This window comes from Meriones unguiculatus, chromosome 1 (assembly GCF_030254825.1).
Source record: "Meriones unguiculatus strain TT.TT164.6M chromosome 1, Bangor_MerUng_6.1, whole genome shotgun sequence".
Taxonomy (NCBI): Eukaryota; Metazoa; Chordata; class Mammalia; order Rodentia; family Muridae; genus Meriones; species Meriones unguiculatus.
The window spans coordinates 172,725,900-172,750,835 of NC_083349.1; the positions used below are offsets into that span (position 1 = coordinate 172,725,900).

Genomic DNA, 24,936 nt, shown 5'->3' on the forward strand with positions numbered 1-24,936 from the left:
TTCTCATAAAGCCAAGGAACCTTAGCCATACCTACCCCATTCTGCCCAGGTATAATCAACCAATCAGGTATGTCTTAGGCAGGTTTGTACACAAGGATCAACCAATCAGGTATGTCTTAGGCAGGTATATCAGGGGAGTAACCAGATCTTGAGGGCCAGTATCAGGACAACCCCCAACACCAAGATATGCCCACCAGCTCTGCTCACTGACCTTCCCTACCACTTGTCTTCCCCCGCCCGACTCCCACCAGGCTACACCATCAGTCCTCACCAATAAGAAAGTAGTTTATTCTCATGTGAGGGGTAAACCAGTACAAAATATGTCTTACACTTGACCTTTGCTAAGAGGCCACGAAACTACAAAATACAGTTTAGGAAAATCCCTCAGAGATAAAACTTGAGCCCCTACTACCCCAAGCCTGGCCCATTAGTTCCCCTCTCTTCAGGCACTCTCAGCAACTCAGGGTTGCTGGGTCTTCTGCAGGAGCTGAAGCAGGGGGTCATCAGTCCTGAGGGCAAAAGTAAGAGTGCGCTGTTGATAGTACTCGGGGTCGCGCTCCAGGTTCTCGATCACTTCAGCCAGCAGGTGTGCCCGCTCGACCCCTGAGCCGGGAGCCTCAAAGCCCAGGGCAGTGAAATGCACATGCAGGTGGTAGTAAGAGGGTAGGTAGTGTAGGTACACGCGCAGACGGCCTCCTGTCACCTGGTAGCGCTTCAGGATGGCTTCCTGGCAAGGAAAGACAGTGACAAAATGGTCATCATGTTGCAAAGGGGCCAGTACCCCAACCTCCGACCCCCACAACTGGACCATTATGTTCTTGCTACAGTTGACCTGGGATGGCTACAGAAACCTCCAACCAGCTCTCTGCCCTGCCTGCCGTTGATGCTGGTCTTTTGTCTAAGAAATTTGTCAACGTGGTGATGCAGCCAAGCTGAGAAATTCCTCAATGGAAATGGCCCTCAGTCACCCCAAGCCCCAGAAAAAAACAAAAACAAAACAACAACAACAAAAAAAAACCCTGGGCTTTCTCCTTTGGAAGTCTAGGAAGTCCTAGCACCTAAAGTCAGCCCAGGGTATAAGACTGGAGACTTGTAGCACCTGATTAATCTTGAAGTAGGCAGGAGGAAGCCTTTTGGAATAAGGTGGAGATGGGGCTATGCTAGGAACTGGGCAAAAGGGAAACCATGAAGGGAGGGATTTCAGGAAGGGCTCTCAGACCTCAGTAGGGCTCCTTACAAGAGAAGAGAATACTTAAGGGGCCCTGGTTCCTTTCCCCACGTCCACCTTGCTCAGAGAGCAAGAGCTCAGAGAGAGAAAGCCTTCTACCAACCACACAGCTCTGCCAGAGGAGAAAAAGACTCGGCCTCTGTGGGCTCGGAATTTAACCCCAACTCATACCCTGCCTTTGGTGCTACCAATGGAGAATCACAGCAGCAGGGTGAACTGTGGGGTTTTTTGGACTAAGCAGAGCTAATGGGCAGGGCAAGCCAGCCAAACTGCCAGGGAAGTGAGACTCAGTTCCTCCCTGAGAGAACATCACTCTGTGCCACTGGGAATATCCAAGGGCTACTCCTTGAGAAACTAGTGGCCCCGAAAAGAAAAAGGCAGTGAGGGCACAGGGGTATGGGAAGCAGTATCTAGTGAGCACCCTAGTACCGTCTTGGAAGGGGCAGAGTACATCCTGTCTATGCACCTTTGTGACTTTTGGCCCCTGGCAAGACAGGCGTCCAGAAAAAAGGGCTGAGGCTAAGCTCATACAGTGGTGGTTTCAAAAAGGGATCCCAACCAAATCCTGGGGTCCAGGGACCTCGGAGGCAAAGAAAGAGACCTGTTCAAGGGCCCCGAGACAGCAGGCCCTCAAACAGCAGGCCAGGACCACAGAACCAAGCTGCTAGTTACTCTTCTCTCATTCTCTCCTACCTGGATGGCTCCTTTCCCTATCCCATAATGTCCCAGATTAAAAAGTACCTCCAGGACATTAGGTGCTGCAGAATTCAGCCAGCCTAGGTGAGAAGGTAAGTGCTTATATACAAGTCAAAGTCATGTGACCAATATCCAAAGAATGCATCTGGTACGAGGCAGTTGTCATAAACAAGACAGGTAATTCTGGGATGGGGAGGGACACAAGCCTATAGAGGCAGAAGGGCATCCTACAAACAAAGAGGCAGAAGGGACCTACAAACAAAGGCAAGGGAGGACAAGTCTGGGGGCAAGAAAAGGTAGGTCAAAGCAGAGCTGGAGTGTTGGGCAGGTCCACCTGTAAATCAGTCTAAGAGTTCTAGAAACATTCATAGCGAAATCCAGACAGACTTAGAGAAGAGTGAGGAAAAAGACACAGGGGGACATACTAGAATCTGCTAAAAGCCTGGGCTTCTGCTTTATGAAGTAACTCACTTGTCCTTCCCGAAGAATGTTTCTCAACAGTGGCAGGTGCTCTGGAGTGAGGTCACGAATTGATCTGATACCCCGGCGATGGCAGATGGCAATCAAGTACAGGTCATCAAGCTGTGCAGAGACCAAACGAGAAACAGGACAATACCAGGTTCACCAGGGATGCTACCAGCCAGGGCACTCCTATCCCCAAGGCCAATCCATGGACCCTACAGCAGGACTGATGAGCAGGAACTATAGGTGTCTGTCTGCCCTAGGTGACCAGGACTAGCTGAAGAACAGGATTTCTGTGTTTTCTTTCTTTTAAAACATCTTAAGGATCGAGGTGTAGTGTTACATACCTTTAATACCAGCACTTAAGCAGAAGGACTGAGAATTCAAAGTCACTCTGGGCTATACAGCAAGACCCGTTCTCAAAAAAGTAGGAGAAATCAAGAAGGAAAAGAAAGGAAGGAAGAAACCATAAAACAATAACAACAAAATTCATTACCTGGGAATGCCTACGTATACTACAGAGTTGACAGGAGAGATGGGGAAGCTCAGAGAAAACTAAGCACAAGTCTTTGCCCTGAAGAATTTACAGCTTAATCCATGTGCATGTCACTGCACTATATGAAATAAAACAGGGCAGTTTTTCCTTTCTTTGGTACTAAGGACAGAACGCAGGGTCTTCTGCATGCCTATCACAATCTCTACTACTAAGCTAATTCCACATGACATAAGGTGATCAACACATAAGAGGAAAGAGAGCTCAGCCACCTGAGTGAGCAGAAAGCCTCTGAGGGAAGGCAAGGGATCTGGATCTAGAGAGAACTAGGACACTAAAAGCTCAGAGAGGGTAGCAGCTCAATGTATGTGGAGTCAAAGGTGCATGCAGGGGTAGGATCTGGATCTAGAGAGAACCAGGACAGTAAAAGCTCAGAGAGGGTGGCAGCTCAATGTATGTGGAGTCAAAGGTGCATGCAGGGGTGTGGGGGACACACAGAGGAAAAGAGTCTCGGGGTCTGTCAGCGGTAAGCACCACAGTAACTGTCAGCTATTTCTCTCTTTTCCTATCTCAATGGTTCACAGTGGGCCCTTCCTTCCTGTAAATGGCGCCTGGCTGAAAACCTGGAGGTCACAACATAGCAAAGAACTAATGTCAACAAGATCTTGTGCCAGAGAGCAAATGAACTCTTTCTCCTGCCCGGAAACCCCTCCCACACCCTCCCTGCTCCCCAAACCTTGGCCTTGCTTAGTTATCACACCCATGTGCCAGGTTGTGGAGCCAATTCCAGAGAGAATACAACAGCTCCTAGTCCTGAGGTCTGACCTGCTAGATTCTTCAAGGAGATAATTTGGGGACCACGAGTCACCCAGCCAAACTCTCAAGAGCCCTAACTTAAGAACTGGGAATTAGAATATCCATATGATGCCTGGTGTTCACGTATGTCCTCTTCTCGGAAGTCATTCTTCCCACCAGAGTTACAAGAATCTGGGCTGTGCCCCAAAGCTGCTGTCTGAGCTGTGACAACCAGGCCTTTCTTTGATCATAAGTCCCATTTGGATTCTGCCTTCATGACTTATGCCCAGGTAATGTACTTTCACATTAGTGAGCAGTCCAAGGAGAAAACAGGAAACATGGGTGCTTGATTTTGAGTGTATTCTTTGGCTGTAGGGTGTGTCACTGTCATTTGTTTTAAATATCAGTGAACAAATCCCAAACATCACAGCAAATAGTGTTTCTCTGCTCCACTGGCATGGAATGAGGCTTGGAGCCTGGTGTTAAGTGTCAGCTCACAGGTTGGGTAAGAGAAGGAGAAGGAACCATTGTTTAACATTAGACATGATGAAAGGTTTTCTGCAGGCAACCAAAGATCCCCCTGGCTCAGAGAAATGAGCAGGAAAAGTTAGATAAGGACAGGTGAGGCTTGCGACTGATACTCCATTAGGTGGCTTATCAGTCACTCTGGGGAGACTATTTATAAAGCAGGATGAAAATAAAAATTCAAAGTAAGTTTTCTGGGAATGGCAGGAGTATTAGCTTTATCCTAACCTCTAGGGACTCAAAGGAAGGATTCCTGGTCTGAAAACTTTGGGCCAAAGAGCTTAAGATGTGAGAACTAAAAATGTATGTTCATGAATACACATTTATATCCATGATATATAAGGATTACTTATGGAAGCTAAGATGAGGTAACAGCAGTGGTTTCTAAAGAAGGGGATCTGAGGAATGTGGAGTGAGGGAATCTACCACACAGCCTTTGTATTAGATCTGTTTTAACCATGGGCACGCAATAACAACATAAAATGAATCACAAGAGAACATATAGGCAATCTCTTAATAGAACTGAGGAAGTCAGGTGTGGTGGCACACATCTCAGGAAGGCTGGGGATTACAAGTTTGAGGTAACCCTGGGCTACAGAGCAAGACCCTGTGTCAACAAAACAAAGCAAGGAGTAGGGGGAGCATGACCTAGGAAAGCATAACCTCCAGCAACATTAGGCACTTGCTACAATTTGTTGAATGGATGAAAAGAAGAGCAAATAAATACACTCAGGACCACCAGATTGGAAACAATGAATACTTACTTCTAAGGCTAGAAAGACAGCTCATGGCTAGAGCCCTAATATGTTTGGCATCTTAGGTATGACTGTCAGCAGGAAGAGACTGGATGTGAGAGGGAGAACAATATGTTTCCAAGCAGAGTGGTGAGCAAGACTTAAGGGTGACATGAAGGCTCCTCAAAGCTGCAGTTTCTCCATCTCCTTGATCCTTCCCTTGACCCTGATGCTGTCAACTTCTAAATGAAGTTCACTGCAGTCACAAGTTAAGGAGTTGTGGCACTGAAGAAAATATGGCACCATTAACAAACAACTAAGGAAAGGTTAGAAAGGGCCAATCTTCAATATCAAGCAAGGTGGAACACTTAGGTTAGTTCCATCACTACTACTCCTGAAGCAAGGAGTCAGCCACTTTCCAAAGTCTTTCCTATCTTAAAGAAGACAGAAAATGAATGGGCTGCTCTACTGGCAGGCCAGAGAGATTGCTGACAACCCTGGGTCAGACAGCTCATGATTTCTGTTCTCTAAGCCACGGGCTCAAGTGCACTCAGAGCTATGTACAAGTCTATCTTTATGTCTTTCCTTACTCCCTAGGCTGTAATCTGCCTGCAGTCACAAGCATTTTAATCTTTAATGGTCTTAAGAGGCAGCTCTTCCTGTCAACACCTACTTCCCATGACTAGGCTTTAACTCAGAGTTTCCGGGTGCAGGTCTGCCTGAGGGGACATAGAACTTTGCCTGTCACCATGGAGGCAAGCATCACCCCACGATACCTTCTGGCTAGGAGCAGATTCAGAAAAGGTTGACCCATGGAAGCAAAAGCGGTTGACTAGATAGCTATGCACTGTCAGCTGGAGGAGCTCAGGCCATTCCTTGCAAAGTAACAGTAATCAGTGCATACAGGAACAGGGACTCCAGAGACAGGCTAGAGGCATGGCAGCAAGAGCTTAGAGGCTGGAGTACAGTGCTCTTTGGTCTTTACCTGCTGCTGGTTCCACTTGAGGTCTGGGATGAGGACAAAGCCATCAGAAGAATCTGGGTTTTCAAAAACAATCCGGTCGGCTTCAGCCTTCTTGTCAAGAATGTTATATACCCACTGGAAGGAAAGAAAGAAGGAGTTTACAAAGCCATTTACATGGCTGGGGACCTTCCAAGAAAAAAAAATGGTCCAGCTATAAAAGGCTACAAATTCAGGATAGACAATCACTGGCTTTGGAAGACTCTCCGTTTCTGCCATAGCTGACTCCTGGTTATCACTGTCATCATACAGGCCTCTGAGCTCAGACGGGGCTGGGCCTTTTAGGTTTCTCCTAGTCAACATAGACATATACACCCAATCCGTGCCCCTATATGAAGCTCTCCAGTGCCTGCCAAGGCAGGGGAGACACTTTATATACATTGGCCATTCAAGGAAGACAAGAACACAGAGGTTTCTTTCTTTAGTAGCAGTCAGCCACAAGGCAGTAAAGCCTTTGGCTCTACAGGCCGATGACTATGAGAGAACTGTCACCTGGAACTGCTGGATATGCTATATATCAGCAGGCTTTGCTGACAGGCCCCAGAAGTCAAAGCAAAGCAGAAAGTCACACAGATATAGAGGGTCTCAGTGACACTCTCACAGGATTTCCAGCCCTATTACTACCTTCTGATTAGCACTGACAGTCTTTGGAGGACCCTTCCCCAGTCCTGAACAAACTCCAAGGACATCACTGTATGGTTACATCTTGGGGGAGGGGGGCAGTGTCTCTGTGAGGAAAACAGGCTTCAAGGAGGTTAGGCTGAGGTGCAACCAGGCTCACAAAATTCAGAGCCCAGGTGCTCTGGTTCTTCACTATTTCCCCAGCGTCGAGAGTCCATGTGTACCTAGGAGTGCCCTGCATCCAAAAGACAAAGCTGCTAGCAAATAGAGTGAAATGAACAGTTGGAACCACACCACTATCTCTTCTTCCAAGTCAGAAGGACTTCTAGCTCATGGACAGAAAAGGAAAGGCATAACCATTCTCTTCCCACTCTAAGTGCTGGAACAGGCTGTGCCCCTGAAAGCCAAAAGCAGGGGGCTGGCCTGCGGGCAGAGAGTAGAGGACATCTGCTGGAGCCCCAAAAATCACTCAAGGAGATACTTCAGTCCAGAGGGGCTTGCGGACCCTAGATTGCAAAGCAAGCCATATCGGGAGAATACATAGTAGCAAAGGGATCTGCACATAGCAGGATGCTACCTCCCAGAGCCCCAGGATTAGGCACAAACCACACCCAAACACCTACTGTCACAAAGAGATCCTTTATTAGACAGGGAAGAAAAGTAAGTGGCCGAGTTCTGACTCAGGCAGAAAACAGCAGTAAATGACCTTGCAGGTGTGATTTTTAAGAGGGGAAAAAAAGGGAGGCTTGTGTTAGAATGGGCTAGGTTTGCGGTGCTGCATTTTGATTGGACATGTTAGTTAGGGTAGCACCTGCACACTATGGTGTATGCGTGCATGCACACCCACAACATAATAAACAAAACGTACAAAGTTTCATTAAAAAAAACAAAATGCATGTGCCTCAGTTTTAGTCCTTGAAGGGCCAGACAGTGGCTACAAAACAGTCCTGCTACTATTTTCCAGAATGTCCTCCAGTGCTTGTGAACTTCCAGTCTCCTGAACACAGTCCACAGACCTTCAGGGCCACTCAGGGTCATCCCCACTGAGTCCTGTGTTACATGTGCTAACTCACATCACACCAAACCTCTGGACCTGTCCTTCCCTCTGCCTTGTTGACTTTGTCAACTTCTACATGGCCCCTAAAACTCAAGGGGAGAAATCCATCTCTACACCAGTCCCTCTCACTGCGTCACTACTATGCTCACATACTCCACCTGTGTCATTATCACAACTGTCTATCTGCACATCCATCTTCCCTGATAGACTTTGGACATTAGCAAGAGCTTGTCAGCTGGGAGTCTCCTTAGAGCCCTGTACAGGGCCTAGAACACAGCAGATACTCACTAATACAGAGACTGCTGCCAGTTGCACTAGAAGCTTACGTCAATCAAGATCTGGATGAAAGAAGTTCTACTGAATTATTTTTGTTTGCAAGTAGAACCAGATAACGGTGCACAGTAAGGTAATTCTATGATGCACATCAGCTAAGAAAGGCCCTCGTCTCTTGGATCCCAGATATGTAGAAACAGCCCCACAGAACATATGTTCCAGAAGGTTTCTCTAAGATCCTACACAGAAGTTATCTAGGAATGCTGAAAGACACTTTCTTTCCGTTCAGAAGACAGAACAAATGCGAGGATGTTTAAAAAAAGGAAAAATAAGGGGGGGAGGGACTGGGGATATAGCTCAGTTGGTAGAGTACTTGCCTATGTATGAGACCCTCCCCCATGTTTAACCCCCCACTACCACATGAGCTGAGTGTAGTGACATACATCTGTGAACCTAGCATTTCGGGACTGGGGTAGTAGGGGCAGAAAGTTCTACAGGTCATCTTCTACAGTTGAGTTTGAGGCCAGCCTGGGCTACATGAGACTGAGTGTGATTGTTGTTTTAATTGGCAACTAGATACAACCTCATCACCTGGGAAGAGGGAGTCTCAATGAGATCTAGCTTGCCTAGATCAGGTTGTGGGCATGCCTGTATGGCAGCATTTCTCAACCTGTGGGTCACAACCCCTTTGGGAGTTTAATGACCCTTTGACAGGGGTCACACATCAGATATCCTGCATAGCAGATATTTATATTATGATTCATCATAGTAGCAAAGTTACAGTTATGAATTAGCAACGATGGTTGGGGTCACCACAGTATTAAAGGGTCGCAGCATTAGGAAGATTGAGAACCACTACTGTTGAGAATTATCTCAGTTGACTGAATTGATGTGGAAAGATTCAGCCTGAATGTGGGCGGCCTCTGGACTGGGCCCTGGACTGTGTAAAAGCAGAGAAAGCTATCTGAGCACTAAGCATTCATTTATTCTCTCCTCTCTGAACTGTGGATGTGATGCGACCAGTTGTCTTGGCTCCTGACACTGTGACTTCCCCACAGTGATGAACGGTGGGGAACTGTGATTCTAAAATTGTGAGCTAAAATAACCCCCCACCCCAGGTTGCTTTTTATCAGGATATTTTAAACACAGCAACTGAAATGAAACTAGGACACCATGTCTCAAATTGTAAAAAGACAGGAGAAAAGAAAAGATCTTGAGCCAAAAGAACTGTGAGCAAATGCTGCTGGGTGGTAGCAGTGGCTGGACCTCCCAGTAATATACACTGGGAAGAGGGCTGTCAGCACATGGTCTCTCAGAGGAACAACTTTCTTCTGTCACAACTGACAGAGCAGCACCCTCACACCTGGTGTCCACCTTTCCTCTGAACTCAAGAGGAATGGCTGTGAGTGTCTCACATGAAAATACTCTTTATCATGCACCTGAGTACAGAAAGAGTAGTTTTAAAAGGCACAAAGAGAACATGAGTGAGCAAGAATGAGAAGGAATCAGTGAGTGCCAGTGAGTGGGCAAGGAAGTGACTCATCAATCATATTTAACTGTGAGGATCCACAAGGGGCCAATTCCAGGCAGAGGCTCTAGTTGGCACTAGGCCTAAACCAAAAGTACTGCCAGGATATCTGAGCTAAGCATCCTGTATCTGCCTCAGCCAGAGCACTCTGCATACACAGGTCTCTACCAAACACACACTGGGGACGAGAGAGTGCAGTCTGATGTGGAAAGAATGGAAGGCGAGTGAATGACAGGAAAGTTTTTTCTCTAAGACTTGTCTCTTTCAGGCTGGATTGCTGCAGGAAAGACTAGGGATAAGAGGCTGGATCAAGGTCACCTAACCCAACAGAAGGCTCTTACCCATTCACAGATCTTTAGTGAGGACACAGTCAGACTGTACAGGGCTACTGCAGAGCAGATACAATTTCTCCAGTGGGATGGATTTCTCAGGGAACATCAGTAGCATGCCCAGTACCTCATAAAGGTCCCAAGATCACAAAGACTGCCTTGGCTGTCCTGATAAAATGGCAATCAGCCCACACAAAGAGGCTCTACCCTAGATATTCTGTCCACATTCCTTCTGGCAGTCTCACAGTCACACATATTGTTCAGGCCCTCAAGGTATTTGTGTACTATCTGTGGGAGTACCCCAACAGATGCTTGCAAGAAGAGAAACCAGCTACAGGATCAACAGTTTATGAGACTTGGCAGTTAGTCACCTGGATACTGAGGCTCTGGGACTCCAGGTGGGGTAAAGTGATGTTCCTGTAGTCATCTCCAGTCTCTCGGATCAGGCGTAGGTCCTGACGCATGTATTTTTGCAGGTGTTTCTCTGTGGCAGGGTACACTACTGTTGTCTTTATATCTATAATGACACAGCATGGTCTAATTAGAAAGTAAGACCGTTAAATTCATTAGCTGAGCCACATTTCTGGCAGGACAAGGCTGTCGATGATGGCTCTCTGGCCCCTCATGAAATAAACTATACCCACCCTCTGACCTCCATGCTCTAGGCACAAAGGTTTCTCACTTCTGATTAAGTCTAAGTATGTGGCTTTCTGGATGCAAAGCAGGAAGTGTAGTTTGAAGCCCAGAGGCTCCTTTAAGAAGAAGTAGCACAGCATAGCGTGGTAGCTTAGTGTGGACTCAGGAACCAGGTTGTCTGGGCTCGAGGCCTGCCTCTGCTTGCTCCTCATTCACTCTGGGTGGGACTGTGGTCCCTAGTTGAGAATTTAGTCCAGTTACTTAATTTCTGTGTGTGCTAACTTCCCCATCTTCCAAATGAAGACAGCAACAGTTCTGATGTCACAGTACTCGAAGATGAAGTGCATTAATTACCCAAGACATACTTAAGACAATGCGTGCTGCTTATAAACACTTCCTAGATACTGGATGGAGTGCTTGTGGGATGGCTCAGGGGTAAAGACACACGGTGCGAAGCCTGATGGACTTGAGTTTAAACCCTGTCACCCACATGGTAAACGGAGAAAACCAACTCTTGCAAGCTCTTCTCCGACCTCTACAAATATACTGTAGCAACACAAAAATAAGTAAACAAAGTGCTGGCTGTTGAATCCAGGTTTCTCAGGTGGTACCATCAATACTCTGGCTTGGATGGCTCTATGCTGCTGTGCCCTACAGCACATCTACTTCAGCAGCAGTCTAGCCTCAGCTTGGATGCTAGCATCCCCTTCTTCTGTAGCAACCAAATATCTGCAGAGATTTCCAAACTGTCCTTTGGAATTTTTAAAGAGACTTTCAATTTTTAAAGAGGTTGAATTTTAAAATGTTTGAATTGTAAAACTATGGGACTTTTAAGTTCGTAAAATATTTTATATTGAAGTGTTACTAATTTGTGATCTTGGGGATGAACAAGAAAGGAAAGGTTAGAGCTTAACAGCGGTGTGTGTGTCCAGTTGAGAAGGCATCAATCATGACTCTATCAACTTGACACAAGCTAGAGTACTCTGTAAGGAGGAATCCTCAATTGAGAAAATAAATCCATAAGATCAGGCTGTGGAGCATTTTCTTAATTAGTGAATGGTGGGTGAGGGCCCCAGGTGGTGCCACCCCTGGGCTGGTGGTCCTGGGTTTAAAGGAAAGCAGGCTCACCAAGCCATGAGGAACAAACCAGTAAGCAGCACCTTTCCATGTCCTTTGCATCAGCTCCTGCCTCCAGATTCCTGCTGTGTTTCAGTTCCTGTCCAAACTTCCTTTGATGAACAGTGATGTGGAGTCGTAAGCCAAATAAACTTTTTCCTCGCCAACTTGTTTTTGATCATGCATGTTCCATCACCGCAAGAGCAACCCTAACTAAAACAGTGTTCGTCTATTTGCATGTCTGTCTGTTTAATTGATATAATCTCACTTTATAGCCTGGGCTGTCTTAGACATCACTATGTGGACCAGGCTGAAGTTGAACTTGAGAAGATCCTGCCTTTGTCTCCCAAGTGCTGGAATTACATCCAAGAACAGCAGTTTTAATTAGCAACATATCCTGAGCTAGGCATGAGGGCACATGCCTTTACTCCCAGCACTCGGGAAGCCGACACAGGCAGATCTGTGTGAGTTTGAGGCCAGTCTGGTCTACATAGTGAGCTCCAGGCCAGCCAGGACTGTTACACAGAGAAACTTTGTCTGGGGTGGGGTTGGGGGATCCTGTCATTTTTCTGAGCACACTATAATCGACTGCTTTGGTCTAGCATCACCTGCTATTGTCTATTGTCTATAGTGCTATTCCCACTATTGTCAATAACGTATGGCACAGCCGGTGCTTCAACAAAGATCACCAGGGGAAGCAAGGATGGTGACCTGGTGTTGCAGACTCAGCTGGATGTTTCTGAAGAGCCCCACATGCCCTCTCTTGTAGGACACAGATATGCGCTTCCAGTGACTACCACTTCCAGGGACTATCAGCACCCAACTATGAACCAGCAGCCTACACTTTCAGAGTGAGTCTGAGGATGCAGATGGTCCTATTGCACTTTTGTTAATGAGGAAATCGAGTGGCAGGAACTCAAAACTCATCCAGTGTGATGCTGGAGACCCAGCAGAGGCAAGACTGGAACAAAGGCCGCCTGAGCCTAAAACTGGTGCTCTTTCAAGATGGCGGCCTAGTTCTTCTAAAGTCCAGTCAACATATGCAGGTGAAACACCAAGGACTGACTTCCAGTGAACACAAAGCATCCCATTCCATCAGCTCTGGGACAGTGTGGCATGGAGAGGAGACCTGAGTTTGGGATCAGAGCAGCCAAATGGTTCACATTTTCTGCTGGGTGACCCTGGGCATATGGCCTCCTAGAGCCTCAGATCCTTCACCTGTTACAGGTTGATGGCAAAAGCTTCCTCCCAGGTGTTGTTAGCATTAAGGAAAGTATGTTATTTGGACCACTAATTAGCCATTTCTCTGGACCTGACCCTGAAAATAAGGCACAAAATCCTCACAACCTTCTGGAAAAACAACAAAAAACTCTTGCTTTTCACTCTTCACAACTCTCTAAAAATCAACCTATGGTCAGACATCAAATGCATAAGTTTCAAGAGACAAGAGACTGCCTGAAACAGCCTCAGGGGCACCACCATGGAACTTGGAGGGGCCCTGAGGAAAATGTCAGGCCATCTGTAGTGCAAGGTAGAGGATGAGAACAGAAGTTTGGGACCAAGTAGCTGGGTATAAACCACACTAGCTGTGTGATCAAGTGCAAGTGGCCAACCCTCTCTGCTGCTTAACTCTCCTCACCTATATAACCTGGGGGTGACAACAGCATTGTCCTCGAAGTGTTGATATGAGAACTATAGGAGTTAGTGGGTGGAAGATGTTTAGGAACTTTCACACACACACACACACACACACACACACACACACGTACTGCACTGACACCAGTGGCTACCTATCTTTTTTTCGTTATGCTGTCAGTTGCCTGAACTGGAGAGAGATGGGCCTTGGCAAGGGAGCTCTCTGAATGTTGGGGAGAGATCTGGGAACAAAGGTGAGGTTGACACTGGAAAACAGCCTGACTCTGCTGGCAGGAGACACATAGCCCTGGGGACATACCCTGGGGCTCCTGGCTGTTCCAGAGAGTGAGCCCCAGTCTGCCCAGGCTTGTCAAGGATCCAGCTCAGCCACCCAGGGTGCAGGGAGATAGGAATCTCACCAAGCCAGCCCTCACCTGCCCCCTATCCATCTCAGCACAGAGAAACTCCAGGCGCTGGTGGAACCCCACAGGTAGCACTCTTGGATCCCTGCATGCTAATGTGAGGCTAGGTCCCAGTCACTTCATGCACCCCCTCTTTCCTGCTGCCTCTATTACAGCTACGGAGGCCCAATATTGAGCCAATATTGTACTGACAAATGCCTCTCTCTAGGCTTGGTGTAACAGTTTCCAGTGCCATCCAGGTCTCCACAACAGAAGATCCTTGAAGCTTCTTTGCCTCCCTTGGGTTTTAGGCCAGCTTGGCAGCCTGGTCAGGTTCCACGACCCTCCTTTGTCTAGTCTCCCCCTATCACTAACTTACTGAACAGTTTTCCTGTCTACCTCCCCATGAGAACAAAAAGTCCAACAAGAGATTTGACTTATTTATTTTATTGTTTATCCCTGGCACCTCACATGCAGTAAGCACTCAATAATAATTACTGCACAAATGAACACATGAATTTGGCTTTTTCAGACTTTAAATCTTTGAAACAACATCTGTGTTCCAAATGGAATATTCTCTTCGATTAAAAAAAGAAAAAAAAATCAATGTTTCTTTCTCAATGCTGTTTTCCACTGGCAGCCTCCAAACCACCTCCAGAATCTCACCTGCAGCTGAACTTTGGAGTGTGGTCAAGAGCTGATGATCGATAAACACACAAATGTCTGTTAAAAATATGCTGGGGAACAGGAGACACCTGTGGCAAGTTCTGTTTCTCCCACAGGTCACTCAGCGATTACATGGGAAAACAATGCCCTCTCCTCAACCTCACTACTAATGTAGACTCCACATCAATCACAAAGAAACCCCAGCACACCAAACCCCAAAAGCATTCCCAACACCAGTGAGTGGCTTTAACGCTCTTCCAAAATGTTGATGTCAAGGACGTAATGGTGCATGCATGCTTACCCCACCATTTGGGATACTGAACCCAGTTCTGAGGCCAGCATTGGCAATATAGGGAGACCCTGTCTCAATAAACAAAACAAATCCCTAAACAAAAAACTATCAAAAAGAAATAAAAGATGAGGAATTGCTCCAGAAGAGACTAAATGAATGTAACTGAGGGGATTTTGGTGGATCTTATGTGGGACAAAAATTCTGCTTTACATAGGACACTGAAAGAGGCACAGTTAATAATGGACCCTACAGCATGGAACAACTCTTTAAGTGTGAAATCTGGGGGCATGTTCTTCTAGGGGATCCAAATTCATTCAATTTCCAGCACCCAGAGCTGGTGGCTCGCACGCACACACGCACATTCTTAAAAATAATAAAAAATGAAATGAAATTTAAAACTGTGATGCTTTCTGAAATTAATAGTTTGTCCAATTTCATACATGTATCCACTACAGCACTGTATTTATGTGGAGGGAGAAGCAAGGGAAAAAGAGACATAGGAAGTCTTTGATTGTCTTCACTGCCTTTCTGTAGGATGTTTTTGTTACTATTGTCCTTTCACTTGTTTCAAAGTAAGAGCTTAACAAAACAGAAAAGGTTTCACTATGCTTCTGAACCTTGCCGTGAGTTATTAACAGAGGCACCAGACTCCATGTTTAGCCAGTCAGTTATTAACTCAGCTGTTTCTCACAAGCAAAGCGGCTGGGTATTACGATGCTTCCATTTTACACACAGGGGAAACAGATACAAAAGCCTGAGGCTTTTCTTGTAGTCCTGGGGCTCCTGGCACCATATTGGCAGCCTTGTCTAGCCACTAGGTGAAACCACCTGGGATCCCTCTCTGGCAAATGCCACCAAGCAAGTTGGCTTGAGGGAGCATCTCCTCTGCTTGGCATGATCAATACCCTGCAGCAACTTTTCCACCCCAAACCCTTCCTGTTTGTGGCGCTTGAGAAGCAACAAGGAATTCCCCAACCACACCCTCCTCTGGGCATCCTTTAAAAGACTACACCAGGACAACCTTAAATTCCCCAGAAGCCCAAAGCATTTATGAATGTTCACAAGATAATAAACAATTCCCCTCCTCACAAAGACTCCTGCCTGTCATGTTTTGTTAAATTTTGCTCTTTATTTTAAACTCAAGCTGAATTTGCAAGCAAGTGGTGCTTGCTTTGAAATTTCTCACTCCTCCCTGCTCCCCCAATCTCTAGCCTCATAAAGGAACCAACTGGAACTCTACTCACCACTTTTTGGCTTTCCTCATTCCTACTTGATTTTTGAAGTTTACTGTGACTGCATTGGCTGCTCATTCTGGAAGATAAAATTTATCTCTGGACTGTCCTCTACCAAGTACATATGCACACACAAACACCTATCTGGCAACATGCTCCCAAGCCCCTTTCTCACTGTAGCAACATCAGTTTTTGATAAACTGATATTCAATGCTATTAGTTTTTTCTTGTTAGCACAATTTCTAATGTTCAAAATTAGTAATTACTTTTTTTACACGCCTAATTTTTGTTAAGATCATCACATCAAGAATTTGGTCAAGAGTCAATGATCAATAAACACACAAACTCCTGTTAAAAAGACACCAGGGAACAGAAAACACATAAGTAATCGATGTATCTCCCACAGGCCACTCCATGATTATGTAGGTAAACTATACCCCTCCTCGAGCTCACTGCTAATATAGACCCCAACTCAATTACAAGGATACCCTAGCACACCAAAACCCAGGGCATCTCAAAACCCACTTTCCTTGTTCACACAAATCGTCAGACTTGTTAAAACTCATCAGGTTCATGAGCAATGACTACGTCTTCCTGGAACCTCTGCCTATGCACTATCATCCTGGTACTGCCTTCCCCTTTCTCTGAAACTGGGACTGGAAAGGTTATCTTCCGCTTTTGTGATTATTTCTTTTTTTTTTCTTTTTTTTTTTTTTGTGCTGAAGCAGTGGTTTTTAAACTTCAAGTTGCCATTATTTTTGAGATTACTTCTGAGAATTTTCATTAGAAAAATCTATATATTTTCAGTTCTCTAAAATACAACTTACCTAGTAAATCAGTAGGCAGAATTTAAAAGCACATATAATGGAGTACTAGTCAACCATTAAAAAGATAAAACTGGAGGCCTGGAGACAGCCCAGCAATTAAGAGCACATTCTGTTCTTCCAGAGGACCAGTTTAGCTCTCAGTACCCATATCAGTCAACTCACAACTGTGGGTAACTCCAGCTCCCCAGGATTTAGTTCCTAGATCTCAATTCACCAGCAAGTATTCACATGCACAAACCCATACAGACATACATACATTCACCTAAGTTTTAAAACAAAAATAAGCGGCTGTAGGATGATTCTGTAGTATGGGTACCTGATGACCTTCCCTCTGGAGTTCCATTCCTAGGACCCACATGGTTGAAGGAGAAAACCAACTAAAAGCTGTCTCTTGACTTCCATGCGTGCCCTCTTGCAGTGCATATCCATACATACACAAATCTATGCACAAAATAAATTTTAATGTAAATTTTTTTTAAAAAATTAAAAAGGTGTGGTGTTACACTCCTTTAATCCTGGCAAAGGCAGGCAGATCTCTGAGTTTGTGGCCAGTCTGGTCTACAGGGATTTCCAGACCAGCCAGGGTTACATAATATCTTGGAGGGAGCTGGGGTAAAACAAGCCCATATGTGGCTCTGTAATTGTGTGCTTATCTAACATGCACAAGACTGTGGATTCAATGCCCAGCACACAAACACACACACACAAAGGTAGCACATGCCTGTACTCTCAGCTCCTCTGGAGGCTGAGGCAGGAGGACCATCATGAGTTCTAGGCCAGTCTTGCTGCAATAGCAAGATCCTGTTTCAATAAAACAAAAACCAGTTTAAAAAAGATGAAAATAGCCTTTTGAAGCAATAGTGACAGAACTGGAGAACATCTCTGTTGCTAACCCCCAGCAATGGTCCCTTCTTACTTTCCTGGTTTCTGCAGTTACTCCAGGTTATACACTCACATCTGAAGATCTGGAAATAGGAGCCTCAGAAATCTAGGGTTTTTAAAGCATTGTTAAAGTGGAAGGAGACCACAATACAGGACTATCCTCTGAGCCAAACTGCTACCATCTTTAGGAGTTTGGCTAGGCCTATTCACCAAAGATCACCAGAGCTGGGCTTGCTGACTGTCAAATTCTGTCCCGGAAGGAGGGAGCAGGGAGGCATGGGATCCTTATCTAAGTATCCAGCCACCCTTCCAAGCATTGTCTGTATGCAATTCTGCCCTAGAGCATAAGGCCTAATTCCCTAATTCTCAGGGAAGGACTAAAGGATATAAATAGGAAAGGAAATGGGGAAGGGTCTCCACCTACAAGGAGTGTGATCATTCATGTTCAATGTAACTACTTTAAAGTTACCCGTGCTCTTGCCTGTAACCCCTCACTCACTGCTCTGGGAGGAAACCCAATAAACTCACTGGTTCCTGAGAGTGAACTCTGGTGGAACTGCACCTTGGCTTGTTGTTGGGACTGTCCGAGTAGAGGGTAAGCATTGTTTATCTCTCCCAAGGAAGGGAGGAGGAGAAAGAGAAATAAGAGTGAATGTGATCAGCATACGTGTGCTGCATAGTTTTATGTCAACTTGACCCAAGCTAGTTATCTGTAAGGAGGAAACTTCAATTGAGAAAATGCCTCCATAAGAAAATGCTGTGAGGCATTTTCTTAATTAGTGACTGGTGGAGGAGGGCCCAGGGGTGGCCGCTGGTCCAGGATTCTGTAAGAAATGGCCAGGCCATGGGGAGCAAGCCAGGAAGTAGCACCCCTCAGTGGCCTTTGCATCAGCTCCTGCCTCCAGGTTCCTGCCATTTGAGTTCCTGCCATGACTTTACTCAATGATAAACAACAGTACTGTGGAAGTGTAAGCCAAATAAACCCTTTCTTGCCCAACATGTTTTTGGTCATGGTGTTTTTATTAAAGCAACCGTAACCCTAAGAAAATACGTTATATGCATGTATGAGAATGTCCTAAAAAGGTCCATTCTTTTGTCTAATTAACATAGGTTAATACAACTTTTTTTTTTTTTTTCTCTTGAGACAGTATCTCACTGTATAGCTCTGGACGGTCTGGAACTGACTTTGTAGACCAAGCCAGCCTTGAACTGTGAGATCCACCCACCTACCTCTGGCTACCATTAAAGGCATGAACTAGCATTCCAAGTACAAAACAACTTTTATAGCACAAAAACTTACATCATGCGTATGCTGCATGTACCATTAAAATATCCCTGTTTTGAAAATACATGGAGCCAGGAGCAGATATAACAGCAAAATAAAATTAAACTATCATCAACATCATCATCATCATCATCACCTTCATTTTGAGAAAAGAATCTTGCTATGTGGCCCCAGCGACAAAGGCTAGGCTAGCCTCAATCTTGTAGCAATCCTCTTGCCTCTGTCTTCCAAGTGTCGGGATTACAGGCACGTGAAACCACATCTGGTAGTTATTCTTGTTATTGTTCTGCTATATCGGAGAATGAACCCGGACTCTCGTGCATGCCAGATAAGAACTCTATCACTGAGTTATACCCTAACCTAACTCTATGTTTTGAAAGCTCAATTACTCAAGGAAGAGAAATTATATTTTGAACAGCTTCCCAGATAAAAGGATTAAAATGTCTCCTGTTACTATTGTTAAGAGTATGGAAACATCATATTTGTAAATTGGGAATCTTAGCTTATGTTCCTTTTTGCTGGATGTAAAGCTGGGTATCTTCATCAGCATGTTAAATGTAAACAAGAAGCATTTATCAGGCAAAAAAATCTCATGGAGTTTCCATGTGCAGCACAGCGACCTGACTTTTGAAGCCTGGGGTAGAGCCAGAGAATTTGTATGTCTAACAAGTTCCCAGGTGGCCTGATGCTGCTGGCCCAGGGACCACACAGGAGAACAACTGGGCAAAAACACAAATTCAAGTTGCTTCCACAGCGATAGTGCAAGGAGATAAATCTGCAACTTGAAACATGTCAAAATGTCTCTATTCTATTGTCACACTTTAGAATTTGGCTAAAGAATTCTAGGATGGAGGGCTACAGAGATGTCTCAAAGGGAAAGGGCACTTGTTGCCAAATCTGATGACCCGAGTTTCATCCCCAGAACCCACATGGTAGAATGAGAAACTGGACTCTATGAAATTGTTCTTTGATCTCGACCTCTACATGTATGCTGTGGCACACCTGAACCCCTCCTACACACAAAAGAAATAAAAATAATAGTAATAATTATTACTATAAATGCTATTATATTTATTATTTGTTACAATTAAAATTATTATTATGATGATGATGAAGTAATTTGGGGGGTATCTGGCTCAATGGTTAAGAGCATATACTGCTCTAGTTGGGAACCAGAATTAGATTCCCTGTATCCTTGTTGGACAGCTTACAACCACGTGTAACTCTAATTTCAGGGGCTCCATTCACGTACACACACACATACACACACACACAATTTTCTTTTAAAATTTAAACCTTAAAAAGTTTGAAAAGATCCCACCTATACCTTTGGCAGAAGACTCTGCTTTACCAGAGTTATGCTGGCATTAGGGACCCCAGAAAAGACACTGCCAACTGCCTCCAAGAGCATTCCCTCCCCTGGGATCCATATTCCAGCCAGCCCATAATGCAGGCAGGAGATTCCTTCCTGCTCTACCTGAGGCCACACTGTACTAAGAACCCCAGATGACCAGAGGCCAGTGTAAGAACACATTCAGCAACTGCCAGAACCCAGTTATTCTACTATACAACAAGCCCTGAATATTCCAACATAGCTGAAGCACAAGAAAATGACTTTAAATCCAGTCTTATGAAGATGTTAAAGAGGAAATAAATCCCTTAAGGAAATCCAGGAAAATACAAACAGGTGAAAGAAATTAATAAAACTGTTCAAGACCTGAAAATGGAAATAAAAGCAATAAAGAAAACATAAACTGAGGGAACCCTTGAGATAGAAATTTTAGGTAAGTAATCAGAACTGCATACACAAGCATCACCAACAGAATACAAGAGATGAAAGAGAAAATCTCAGGCATAGAAGATACAACAGAAGAAACTGATACATAAGTCAAAGAAAATGTTAACTATAAAAAGTTCCTGATACAAAACATCCAGGATATCTGGGACACCATTAAAAGACCAAACCTAAGAATATTAGGAATAGAAGATGATTCCCAGCTCAAAGGCCCTGAAAATATTTTTTAACAAAATCCAAGAAGAAAAATTTCCTAACCTAAAGAAGACGCCTATAAATATACAAGAAGCTTATACAACACCACATAGATTGAACAAAAAAAAAAAAGAAAGAAAGAAAAGAAAGTCTACCTATCACATGATAATCTAAACACTAAATACAGCTGGGCATGGTGGCCCATGCCTTTAATCCCAGCACTCAGGGGGCAGAGACAGGCAGATCTCTGTGAGTTCGAGGCCAGCCTGGAACAAAAGTGAGTCCAGAACAGACAAGGCTACACAAAGAAACACTGTCTTGAAAACACAAAACAAAACAAAGCAAAACACTAAATGTACAGAACAACAAAATAAAAGCTACAAAACAAAAAGGTCAAGTAACATATAAAGGCAGATCTATTAGAATTAACACTAAAAGCCAGAAGGGCCTGGACAGATGTCTTGCAGACTTGAAGAGACCACAGATGCCAGCCAAGACTACTATACCCAGCAAAACTTTTAATCTCCATAGATGGAGAAAACAAGATATTCTATGACAAAGTCAAATTTAAACAGGATCTCCACATAAATCCAGCACTACAGAAGATACTAGAAAGAAAACTTCAACCCAACAAGGTTAATGACACCCAAAAAAAAAAAAACAGGAAATAATTTCACGCCAGCAAAACCAAAAGAAGCACATGCACACATACATACATGCATACATACATACACTCACACACATACACCACCGCCACCAACATCAAAATAATAGGAATTGATAACCATTGGTCATTAATATCTCTCAACATCAATGGACTCAATTCCCCAATAAAAAGCTAACAGAATGGATGCAAAAACAGGATCCACCATTCTATTGCATACAAGAAACACACCTCAACATCAAAGATAGGCATTATCTCAGAGTTTCCAAGCAAACGGATCCAAGAAGTAAGCTAGTGTAGCCATTTTAATATCTAACAAAATAGATTTCTAACAAAAATTAATCAAAAGAGATGGGAAGGACACTTTATACTCATCAAAAGGAAAAATCCACCAAGATGACTTCTCAATTCTGAACAACTATGCCCCAAATGCAAGAGCATCCACATTTGTAAAAGAAACATTACTAAAGCTTAAATCACACATCAAACCCCACCCTACCCTCACCAAAGGGAGACAGGCCATGCAGATAGAAACTAAATAGAGAAATAATGGGACTACCAGACATTAAGACTCAAATGGATCTAACAGAACATTTTACCCAAACACAAAGGAATACACCTTCTTCCCAGCACCTCACAGAATCTTCTCCAAAATTGATCACATACTCTGTCACAAAGCAAGTCTCAACAGACACAAGAAAAATGAAACAACCCCCTGTGTCTTATCAAATCACAACAGATTAAAGCTGGATTTCAATAACAGCAGAACAACAGAATATCTACAAACTCGTGGAAGCAGAACAACTCTATCGAATGACCACTGGGTCAAGGGAGAAATAAGAAAGAATTTAAAGACTTCCTAGAATTCATTGAAAATGAATGCACAGCATACTCAAACTTGAGACACAATGAAAGTAGCCCTAAGAGGAAAGTTCATAGCACATACATGCCTTCATAAATTAGAGAGATCTCATACTAGCAACTTAACAGCACATCTGAAAGCTCTAGAACAAAAAGAAGCAAACACATCCAAGGAGATGGCAGGGAATAATTAAACTCAGGGTTAAAATAAATAAAACAGAAACAAAGGGAACAATACAAAAATATCAATTGAAACAAAGAGTTGGTTCTTTGAGAAAATCAACAAGATATGCAAACTAACTAAAAGGCAAAGAGAGGATATCCATATTAACAAAATAAGAAATGAAAAGGGTCACATAACAACAGATACCATAGAAATTCAAAAAATCACTACATCATATTCAAAAACCTGTATTCCACAAAATTAGAAAACCTAAAAAAAATGAACAAATTTCTTGATATCACTTCCCAAAGTTAAATCAAGATCACATAAACAATTTCATTAGACCTATAACCCCTAAGACAATAGAAGCAGTTCTTAAAAGTCTCCCAACCAAAAAACACCAGGGCCAGATTAGCTTAGAATTCTACCAGATTTTCAAAGAAGAACTACTACCAATACTCCTCAAATTATTCCACAAATAGAAACAGAAGGAACATTGCCAAATTCATTTTATGAGGCCACAATTACCCCGAGACCCAAACTACAAAAAGATTCAAAGAAAAAGAATTACAGACCAACTTCCCTCATGAACATTGATGAAAAAATATTCAATAAAATACTCACAAATCAAATCAAGAATATCAAAAAGATCATCCACCATGATAATGAGGCTTCATCCCAGAGAAGCTGGGATGGTTCAACATACAAAAATCTGTCAGTGTAATCTACCATATAAACAAACTGAAAGAAAACACATGATCATCTCATTAGATGCAAAATAAAAGTCCTAGACAAAATCCAATACCCCTTTATGATAAAAGTGTTAGAGAGATCTTGGATACAAGGGACATACCTAAACATAATAAAGGCAACATTCAGCATGTCTATAGCCAACATCAAATTAAATGGCAAGAAACTGAAAGCAATTCCACTAAAATAAAAAATAAGACAAGGCTGTCCACTCCATATCTATTCAATATAGTACTTGAAGTTCTAGCTAGAGCAATAACATAACTAAAGGAGATCAAGGGAATATAAATTGGAAAGAAAGAATTCAAAATATCGCTATTTTGTCAGACATGGCGGTGAATGCCTTTAATCCCCAGCACTTAGGGAAGCAGAGGCAGGTGGATAGCAATGAGTTTGAGGCCAGCCTGGTCTCCAAAGAGAGTCCAGGACAGCCAGGGCTTAAATACACACAGAAACCCTGTCTCAAAAAACAAAAACAAAATCAAAAACAAAAAGAAAAAAAAATCACCATTTTCAGTGATATGATAGTAAACATAAAGGATCCCAAAATTTTAAGGAAGTCGCTGGATAGTAGATTAACCTAAGGAAAAAGGGCTGAGAAAGAAATCAGTGATATAACACTCTTCACAATAGCCACAAATAATATAAAATATATTGATGCAACGCTAACCAAAGGAAAGAAATCGGAGAACTTTCACATCAGAAGGTAGAAAGAGCCACAGATCAGTAGAATTAACATAATACAAATGGCCATCATACCAAAAGCAATCTACAGATTCAACATAATTCCCATCAAAATTGAAAGAATAATACTCAACTTCATATGGACCAACAAAAAACCTAGGATAGTTAAAACAATCCTGTACAGTAGAAGACCTTCCAAAAGTGTCACCATGCCTGATTTCAAGTTTTACTACAGAGCTATAGTAATGGTAGTGGCATAGAATCAGGTTGATCACTGGTATCAAAATAGAAGACCCGGATGTAAATCTACACACCTATGGATACTTAAGTTTGACAAAGAAGCCAAATTATAAATGGAAAAATAGAAAGTAATTTCAACAAGTGGTACTTGTCTAACTGGATGTCAGCATGTAGAAAAATGCAAATAGACCCACACCTAGCACCCTGCACAAAACACAAGTTCAAGTAGATCAAAGAACTCAATATAAAACCATATGCACTGAACCTGATAGAAGAGAAAGTGGGGAACAGCCTTAAATGCATTGGCACAGGAGACAACTTCCTGAACGGAATACCAATAGCACAGGCACTAAGATCAACAATTAATAAATGGGACCTCATGAAACTGAAAAGCTTCTGTAAGGCAAAAGACACCATCAACAGGCTAAAATGGCAACCTGCAAAATGGGAAAATATCTTTACCAACCCCACATGTGACAGAGGACTAATTTCCAAAAATATATAAAGAACTAAAGAAACGAGACATCAACAAACCAAATAATCCAATTAAAAAATGGAGTACAGATCTAAACACAGAATTCTCAGCAGAGGAATCTCAATGGCTGAGAAGTGCTTAATAAATGTTCAAAATTCCTAGCTGTCAGGGTAATGTAAATCAAAACAACTCTGAGATTCCATCTTATCACTGTCAGAATGGCTAAGATCAAAAACTCAAGTGACAGCACATGCTGATAAAAATGTGGAGTAAGGGGAACACACTTCCATTACGAGTGGCAATGCAAGTTCGTACAGCCATTTGGAAATCCATATGGTAGTTTCTCAGAAAACTGAAAATTGATCTATATTAAAA

The 24,936-nt window shown here is 43.5% G+C and overlaps 1 protein-coding gene across 2 annotated transcripts in view; it reads right to left on the reverse strand.

Moving 5' to 3' along the window:
• Positions 1-264: 264 nt before the first annotated feature.
• The window catches only part of Dcps (decapping enzyme, scavenger), a 47,436-nt gene continuing 22,764 nt past the window's right edge, over positions 265-24,936 (reverse strand). The window contains exons 3-6 of one of the 2 annotated variants that reach the window (XM_021648414.2): positions 10,134-10,279; positions 5,919-6,032; positions 2,396-2,506; positions 265-727 (exon numbers count right to left, since the gene is read on the reverse strand). In XM_021648414.2, coding sequence (XP_021504089.1) covers positions 461-727; positions 2,396-2,506; positions 5,919-6,032; positions 10,134-10,279 — 638 coding nt within the window. In that variant the 3' untranslated portion in view covers positions 265-460. The remainder of the gene's footprint in view (positions 728-2,395; positions 2,507-5,918; positions 6,033-10,133; positions 10,280-24,936) is intronic. The other variant, XM_060371514.1, reaches the window with a different exon arrangement.